This window comes from Adiantum capillus-veneris, chromosome 14 (genome assembly GCF_014529385.1).
Source record: "Adiantum capillus-veneris isolate H3 chromosome 14, ASM1452938v2, whole genome shotgun sequence".
NCBI lineage: Eukaryota > Viridiplantae > Streptophyta > Polypodiopsida > Polypodiales > Pteridaceae > Adiantum > Adiantum capillus-veneris.
The window spans coordinates 54256523-54266142 of NC_140944.1; the positions used below are offsets into that span (position 1 = coordinate 54256523).

The 9620-nt window shown below is 44.7% G+C and overlaps 1 protein-coding gene across 1 annotated transcript; it reads right to left on the bottom strand.

Annotated features, from left to right (window-relative positions):
- Window positions 1-4637: 4637 nt before the first annotated feature.
- On the bottom strand, window positions 4638-6230 carry LOC147442389 (uncharacterized). The gene has a single exon (XM_086529653.1). The coding sequence runs from the start codon at window positions 5489-5491 to the stop codon at window positions 4811-4813; it is 681 nt and encodes a 226-aa protein (XP_086385779.1). The 5' UTR covers window positions 5492-6230; the 3' UTR covers window positions 4638-4810.
- Window positions 6231-9620: the final 3390 nt, after the last annotated feature.

The following is a 9620-nucleotide window of genomic DNA, read 5'->3' on the forward strand; positions in this document are numbered from 1 at the left end:
TGGTAGGCAAGACAAGCTTGTGTGGCAGTGTTGCAAAAGAGAAGGGGAGGCCTGTGCGGCAGGAAAGCAGTGGAACGAAGAAGCAGGGGGAGGCAGGTTGTCCAAGGAGGGGGGAGGTAGTAGGAGGGAATATTCTCACCTATTGATTTTTTTTAAAGAACACCCATAATGTATGTGAGAGAGGAAGTCGAGAATAGTCCCATTAGTAAAATTTAATGGCCAGATTATTTTGAATGACAAGTCCCTTCAACATTCACTACTGAGAAATTTGCCTTCATTTCTCGAAAATTGTGGGGTTATTGTGTCCCTTTTGATGATCTCAAGTGGGAAAGCCTCAAAAGTTTATAAAGGTTGTCTAGGATATGGAGCTGCTTTAGCTATAATTTTGTAGGCCACTGACATCATCATTATAGGGCGCCAATGTTTCAGTTGAGAACAGAAGATCTATTTTGGGATGGGTTTGATAAGCCCTCTCTTTACACTTACCTCCAACGACCCTTCGACCATGGCTTTATTGGCCAATCTTGTGATTGGGGCCTTGAGATCATCCCAAAATTCTTTATAAAATTCCACCATCATCCCATCCCAACTAGGGGTCTTTTCCTTGCCAAGGGCTTGCAATGCTAGTGAACATTCATCTTCGGAGAATGCCCGTTCCAAGCAATTAGCTTCTGAGTGGGGAATTTCCTTCTTGACACTCTGCAGTAGGTCCCTCTGGCATCTTCCACTTCTTGGAACTGGATCTCTGGCCGTCCAATGATTTGTTTAAGATAGCTCAACATCAGACCAGCCATCTCATCCTGGTTATGAACTGCTGTCCCTTTCTCATCATAGAGCGAGCAGACATGGCCCCGGCTCTTCTTGATTTTTAAAGCCCTAAAAAACTGAGTTTCATTGGAGGCTTCAGGTTGAAGGGCAGTCTCCCTCGAGAGAAGCCTTGCCTTTCTGATATCTTCTAACTGCTCATTAGCAAGGTTAGATTTGGCTTCGAGCCATCGTTTGTGGTGCTCCTCAGTAGCATGCCCATTGGCTTTTATGGAGGTAAGCACCTGGACCTCCACTGTAAGATGCAGAAGGTGTACCTCCCTAGCTTTCTTGAACCGGGGGCCCGAGGTTTTGATTGCTTTCTGGATGCTCCAAGCAAAGAGGTCCCACACATTGTGTTTGTTTAGGTCAAAATCTTTTTTGAGCTTACCCAGTGCTTTCTTGGTTAGATTCCTAAAGAGAGGGTCTTTGACTCACAAGCAAATATTTGAGTGGGTGCTTGAGAAAATATAAACAAAAATGAGTAGGTGGGAGTATGAGCGCTCTTCTCCCATTCCCACGTCGGATAAAAGTGATGAATGCGTTTATGATTGCTTACATTGCCTTCACTAGCCCGCTTCTCAAGATTGCTAAGTGTCACTGGAAAGAGTTCTTAAAACCAATAATTAAAAAGGTTTTTATGGAAAAACAACACGAAATCCTCCAGGCCATGGCAATGGGCCCGGTGGGAATTCGTTGCTTAGCCGGTGAATCAAGGAGGCCTCGGAATTCTCAACCTTGTGGCCCATGTAGAAGCTTGTTGCGCCAAGTTTGTTGTCTCCTTGGTTAAATATGATCAAGTTTGGGCTGTCATGGTCAGAGATATGATAGAAACATCTAAACTTGGCTCGGATGGTGGAAAGTGGAGAGGGGTGAGGTTCATGACAAACTGTTAGCCTCGGAGTGGTCTACTTAAGATTGGGAGGCAGCTCACGAGAATTGGTAAGAAAATGCAAGAGAGCAGCAGGAGTCTTAAAGTGGGGGGAAGAAGTTAGATACTTCAAGAACTCCATTTTGCATTGGTCCCTCTAGCTGTCTAAAGTTGTAGATCTGCCACAAACTCCCTATTGGATTCAGACAGCTAGGAAATGGAATAATAAGGGTTTGAAGCGACTTGGGCACTTCTAGGACATTGGCAACAAGAGTTGGAAGACCATTGACCTTCTGGTTACCCAGTACCAACTCAATAGCTTGGAGGTCTTGTTGGTCCACAAAGTGATGGAGGAGCTTGACAATTTAGTGATGCCAATCTGTGATTCGGTGTTTGATTGGAATGCTTGGAAATGGCCCAGAAGCAGTCTATTAGGGAAACCCCATCCTAAAAGCATTTATCAGACAATGATGCATAAGAAGAATTGGTCTAGCCCCCTAAACAATCTATGGAAAAAGCAATGGCCGGAGGAAAGGTGGAGCAAGTATTGGAGTACATATGGAAGCCAAAGGTTCCGCAACACATGAAGGTCTTTCTATGGAAGGTAATTTGGGGTGCTCTACCGACGGGGGTGAAGATTCAAGAGAGAGGGATTAGGTCAGATCGATGCTTGGGGTGCAGGATGGCTAGAGAAGATATGGCCCACCTATTCATGGACTGCCCAACTATTAAAGGCCTCACAGGGAAAATATACAAGTGGTTCCAAAGAACATGGAAAATTAGTTTTTTCAAGACTGGCCTATTCCTTGGAGGCAAGAATTCAAGAAGTCCTACCCTCCTCGTCAGCACTCAAATCGTCAGATATTTCTTCTTACATAATGTATGGTAGACAAGGAACCGCCGTGTGTTTGAAGGAGGTTCTAAGGTGGCAAGCAAAAATTACTCAAGAAAGCAAAGTGCTAATATAGACGCTCGGGCACAATCAACACCCGAAGAATTGGTCCAGGACTACTTGTGCATTGTTGTCGGCAGATGGAATGCCTAGGACGGCGTAAAATCTCAAAAGGACAACTTTTTGGACCCTGTGTATCGAGGAAGAGGCGGCGGGTTGGTGGGGGTGGGTGCCCTGATGTAATTATAGTCTCTGGATGATGTCATGGCTCAACAAGAGCATGACTAGACCTTGTAATTTTTTGGGCTGCTCAATATAATTCACTCACAATTGTGAGTTTTGCAAAAAAAGAAAAAGGATATGGAGTATGGTATGTGACCCCCCCCCCCCGAAACCCCTTCTCCTTGCGTGGACTATTTGAAACCCGCATTTTCAAGTGGGATCGACAATCCACGCTCTTTGAATGATGTGGATTGCAGACTTTTCGTTTATTCTCAACCACACATCGCATCTAATGCTATGACTCTAGCATTAAGTTATCATGCAACGCTTGAAATGGTGGTGAGAACTTGCAATAAAATAGCAAGAATGAGAGGGTTGGGATCACATGGTGTTCAAAACGTGATCATTTTGGGATGGATGGGATCACAAAGAGATCACTTTGGAATACATGGGTTCACAAGGTGATCACATCCCAATTGGAATTCACATGGGGATCACATCGCACGTGTGTCACATTGAGGTTACTTGGGGTCCACTTTAACACGGATCAATTGGAGATTAATCTAGCATCGAATGGTGCGAAACCGATATGTCATCTCCAATTAACAGGGGGCACGTATCCCATCGAAAAAGTGGGATGTCAAATAATCATGAGGGTGTGTGTATGTGTATTTGTGTGTGATGAAAATATCTCATTCTGCCCTCTCACAGTAGCTGGATGTTTCCATTTCCATCAACATGTCTCTTTGTGCCTAAATCCATGTTTGCTAGTGTGTGTGTGTGTGTGTGTGTGTGTGTGTGTGTGTGTGTGTGAGAGTGAGAGTGAGAGAGAGAGAGAGAGAGAGAGAGAGAGAGAGAGAAAATTTCTCACATTCTCCCCTCTCACAGTAGCTCAATGTTTCCATTTGCATCAACATGTCTCTTGGGATAGTTTCCTACAACGTTAAAACAATCTTCTTGTTGGGTGTGTGTATGTGAGCGCGCTAATAAAAAGAGAAAAATGGTATAACCTTTCACCAAGTGTGGTAGAATGGTTATGCCAATTTCTCTCTAGTGTCTTGAAATAGTTTCCTACGACGTTAAAACAATCTTCTTCTTCTTCTTCTTCTTCTACGTGCCTAAATCCTTCTCTCTTTCCTATTTATTTTGATTCATGAGAAGTATAAAGACCCTAAGTATGGGCCCTCTACCACAGCCCTAAATGGAGCAATGCAATGACATGTAAAGTTGTTGTCCTACATGTGCATGACATATTCAAGTAAGGCTATGGTCATGCGAGGGCTCAGTTGTCTGTTTGGATAAGTGAGGCTACTAAGCCTCTTGCGCATTGAATGAGTGATAACTGAGCCATGGTTAGGATCATGCGCGAGCACAGCTATCAACGATTCTTGCATGTGGCAGTCAACAAAAGCTACATGGACGATACTACCTTTGCTATAGCAGGTAGAGAAGAGAGAGGATCTAGAGAGAGAACATTGATTCCTTGGAAACCTGCCCACATTAAATGTATAACAAACAACCCCTAGTGGTACTATGCCAAAATCGGCACAGTTACAAAAAGCTATGCTTGGTATTATCTTGCCGGCTCAGTAGGATACACGTGACCACATTGCAGGCTCAGTTATCTGTCTGAGATATTGATAATTGAGCCTCACGTGACCACCACCTAATAAAGAACAATTGTAAATACATGATATGTGTAAAGTTTTTCCCTACTACCTTCACTACGCTCAGTGGTTAAAAAGAAGAAGAAAGCAAAAATAAGGTAGCTCCTAACCTTAAAAAAAGTTGTTTGTCTGGCTTGAGCATTTATAACAATGTTCAAAACAACAATTAAAAAAATTAATGCAATTCTTAACTTATGATTATGATGAAAGAATTAAAACTCCAACGGGCCGGGCGGATGAAAGCTTTATGGAGATTACTCGGATTTTAAGGAGCATGGCCCAATCAAAATAGTTTGGGTATGAAGATACATGTACAGCAATTGTGCTTAAAATTTAACCCATGAACATTTTGCATCAGGAGTAGTAGTTTAAGTTCATCTTATTGAACTCAATCATATTCATATGATCAAAAGGTGTTACTGAGTCGAAGCCACTGTATATACTGCCCTCCATGTCATTGCTTATCGACGCGATTAAGTCCTCCCCGTTCATAAACTTGGAGGTGGTATCACCATTAGTAATGCAATCCCAAGAGGCCAAGAGGGAGCCATACTCTTGAAAATCCTGCTCAAAATTAGAGCACCGAGCAATGCGCATTTCATTGCTTTTACTTCCCTGTGACTTAGTATGGAGGCTCTCAGCATCAGAGAAAGAAGATGAAGAAGAAGATAAAGAAGAAGAAGGAGGAGAAGAAGAGGTAGAAGGTGAAGGAGCCAAGCTAGCTGTGGCACGGCTACTCTTTGAGATGCTTACATTCTCTGTTTTCTGTTTTTTGGTTTCTGTGGTGCATCCAGCCTCTTTTTGCTCGCAAGTTGCAACTTGGTGGCCTGTGAAGTGATGCACAATGTCTCGGAAGCTTGCAAGGTCTGCATTAATGATTTTAGGAGGCCTTACTTGCACAATTCGCACAATGGGCTGCCGCTTCTTTATGGAGTGTGAGGATCTAGCCATTTGAGGAAGGTGCTCACCATGAGTTACAGAGGTTTGAGAAGAGCTGTCTGCCGAACTTGGATCAATTGCCTTCCTGGGAGCCATATCTGAAACACCTGAGTTGGATTTGATGAATGATGAGATTAGGAATAATGATTAAGTTTATTATGTAACCCTGTGACAAATGGGATTATAAGAAGCAGATATGCAGAGTTAAGGGGTCGTTAGATCAAGATTACAGACACATATACTAATCGAGTGAGATTTAAGGAGGATCAACGTAGATTAAGAGTTTTCACTGCAAATAACGAGGTGGGTTGTCGAGGAAATCAGCTTTAAGACAAGAAAATGGAAGCAAATTAAAGTGATTGGGTCCAGCTTAAGACTTTGTAATGCAAATCAGGAGGTGGTGGGCGTCAAGATAAGCAGCGTTAGCACAAGCAATTCGATGGAGATGAGGAGAGGCGATGGCAGAATGTAACAATTAGAGGAATGTAAGCAATTAATGACGAGAGGTGGAATCCGGAATTAAGCGTTAAATTCAATGCAAACCATGAGGTGGGTAGTTGAGAAAACCAGCGCTAGCGCAAGCGATGGATGCTAATTGGGCGAGAAGGTAGCCGTATATAAGAGGGATTAAGAAATGATTAACAGATTATAATGGGGGAGACTTAGAAGTATGCAGCATTGCAGGCCTGGTTGAAAGAAGGGGGCGATTAAGGAAACGATGGAGCGGCTGTTGACGGAATAGAGAAAAGGATAGAATGGGGGCAGTATAATTAAATGGGCATTATTAGGTTATGATTAGGCTTTCAACATCAGTCCTGGACTCTTTTAAAAGAGGGCGGGGGGGAGGGGAGGGGGAGGGGGGGGGGGGCGGGGGCTCTTTTATAGTAGAGCGAAGCTTCCTCTTCTTCTTGTTGTGGGAAAGAAGGAAAGTACGCTCAGACTTTTAGCGGTTGAATTTTGCATGAAAGCTCCATTTCAATCCCAAAGTCAGCACTTCCTAAAATAGAGTATTGGCAGTCCGGCCGCCCCTTTGAAGGTTGGACTTTGCTGGTACATTAAGGTCCACACAGTTTGTTATCCTATCATAGACTTTTGCCCTTGGGGGCAATTGGAGGAACAGACCAAAGTTCGAAACCCCCATCCGCTCTCCCGCGGGTCCTTGTTAATAAGTGACATGGAGTCAGTGTCAAGGGATTGACGACATGCATATGATCGGTGGGGCGCATGTGATTTGGGTCGTCCAATCATCGTGTAAAGGAGGGACAAGATATTATAGAACACGGCCTCGCATGTAATGCATCAACGCAAGCTAGCTCAGATGGATAGGGCTAGGGACAGAGAAGGGGGAGGTCGTGGATTCAACAGGCTGTTGCGACGCAGTGGAGCCCTATTTTTAATTTCTCAATGGAATGCGATCGCCGACGTATTAAACCCCCACATATAGACGAGCCACTCCTCCCTCCCCCCTTTTGAGCACATTCGCACGCAGCCTTGACAAGGGTAGAGCGAACACTCCCTTGTTGACTACAAAGTTTGGGCCCTCTTGTTGTCATCCTCTCAAAGGTGGTGGTGGTCTCCAACAGAGTTGAGCAAGGTAGGCAACCCTCAGGACTAAGTGGCACGGGCATGGGAGGGTGGGATCTACGGTCGGGGGATTGTGGGCCGTAGATCTGGAATGCGGGTACCCTAGATTACTTTTGTAAAAAGTAACCTAAGGTATCTGAGTTTTGAAAGTAATCTAGGGTAAACACTTTTGCGGGCATGGGTGTTGAACATGTGACCTCACCCACAAGAGGCAGATACCCTAACCACTATGCCATGCGCACGTTGTGAAACATGGGAGCCATAATTTACTTAAAACATGTATGCACAAGGGCCGTAGTCAAAAGTAATCTACGGTACTTAGATTACTTTTGGTGCCGCCATTGGGATCTATGGCCCACAATCTCCCGGCCGTAGATCCCACCCTTCCATGCTCGTGCCACTTAATCTTGAGGACAAGCAACACTAATGACGTATACGAAGTGGGAGTAGAAACCCCACGTGGAGATCTCTTCTTAAATTCCTTTCCATTCTTCCTTTCTAGGAGATATAGGACATGGTGGGAGGGGATCAAGTTAGTAGGCAGCCAAAACAACCTTTTCGCAAACCATTAATTAATTAGTTTTTTTTGGGGGGGGGGGGGGGGGGGAGCAAAAGGGAAGGGTGGGGGAAAAAAAGCGAAAGGAGAAAGGGGCAGGTTTTCTTTCATTTCTTTTTAAAGGAATCACCAAAGATGCTTGTGTAAGAGTTGGATGAAAAGTAAACTAATTGGAAGAGGGGTGTCGTGTGGGCATTGAGCATGGCACGTGGAGGAGATAGACAGAGGGAAAGAGAGAGATTTTGTTCGTGTTTGAACACGAAGGCAAAGCAAAAGATGGAATTTTTTTCTCGAGATAGAGACCATCACGAGGTCTTGGTTCAGAGACAAATGGAGACAAAGGCAATGCTAGAAAAAAACCTGAGGCCCAATGTATTTTAACCGACGAAAATCCTAAAATCCCAATTACACTTTGACCTTCTCTAGAAGAAAGCCAAAAAAAATTCACGACACAAAAGCTTCAAAATTTCACCCAAACCTGGGAGAATTCGAAGTTTACCTTTGCTATCTTCGGTTGCGAGATACGAACAACAACGGTGGGTTTGAGGTGCTTCATTGAGCGGCATCTCGCAAGATGGTTCAGATGCTTTCATCCCTTCTATGCAATGTTCGGGAAAAATGTGTCTCGGCTTAATATCGTGCCGTTTTCAATTTCAAAAATGCCGGTAGAGAGCAAAAGGGAAAGGAGAAATTCCGCCTCAAAATAGAGAAGAATAGTGCAAAAGTCTATTAAAGAAAACTAGTTTTGTAAAATTTCATATTGACAAAATAAAGCAAAGGAATCTCCAAGAATAGCTGGCACATGTAGAGAGAGAGAGAGAGAGAGAGAGAGAGAGAGAAGAAGAAGAAGAAGAAGAAGAAGAAGAAGAAGAAGAGAATTTTTAACGTCGTGGGAAACTATCCTAAGAGACCTCAAAGATCTATCCGACGAGAGAGAGAGAGAGAGAGGAGAAGAAGAATGAGATTAGGAGCCGCCTCTGTTTCGAATCTGCAAACAGGGGTAGAGTAGCAGGTCTGCGCGATGGAGGACGAGCCAGACGGGCAAGCCAGTGGAGGAGTAGGTAGAGGCGAACGCCGAACACAAGGGGCTCTCTCTCTGTCTCTGGCGCCAATGATCACGCTGCCATTGCGATGCACCCCCTGAGGTTTATTTCCATCCTCGTGTGCAGAGCTTGCTCCTATGCTGGTTGAAGTCCATAGCTGGTGCCAACTTGAGGTTTGTCTAAGGGAGAGGCCAGCCTAGGTGCACGATGACTCTCTCTCTCTCTCTCTCTCTCTCTCTCTCTCTCTCTCTCTCTCAAGATCCGAATAGGTGGGCTTCCCTCACCATGGTGCACTACCGAGCACACGCTTGAAGAAGCAATCATCAAGCTCAACGATATTATTCAGCCCATCGCCATCAAGCCAGAAGACATTTCTTGGATTAACGACACACAGAGGAAAGTATCACCGGAGCACTGCCTTCTCACTTTTAAGGACAAAGAGGAGCGAGTGAGGCTATTGCGCCAATCTTACCTCCTCAAAGGAACAAAGGTTTGGATTGCTGAGGAGCTGACCATGAATCAACTCAAGGTTAAAAAGTGCGAACTCAAGAAGGTCGGAGAAGCCCGAAAGCAAGGCAAATGGGCAGTCTACCGCGGGGGGAAGGCCATCATTCAAGAGTTTCGAACTCCCAAAGGGGTTCTCCCCTCATCCAACCCTACTCAGGTTTAAGTCTTGGTTTCCTTTTCTTTTCTTATCCTCTACCCTGCTGACGGACCCTCAGTCCATAACTGATATGTATCCAATGCCCTCACTTAAAAGGCTGCGTTGTAATGTTTTTTTTTTTTCTCCGGTCCAATGGGTCATATATGACCTCCGTGGACGATAATGCTATCTCTCTCTCTCTCTCTCTCTCTCTCTCTCTCTCTCTCTCTCTCTCTCTGGTACAATCGAAAATGGAACCGATTGGCATGATCGAGACATGACAATGAGGGAGAAAGAGGCGACGCTCACAGTTGGGCAGACAGAGTGCGAAGGAAGAGGACGAGGACGAGGACGAGGAGGACGCAATGGGGTAAGGCCAACAGCAAAACATGTGCATCG

What these genes read in the sequence shown, in the direction of transcription:
- LOC147442389 (XM_086529653.1), bottom strand. Translation starts at nt 5,491, where the DNA reads ATGGCTCCCAGGAAGGCAATTGATCCAAGTTCGGCAGACAGCTCTTCT.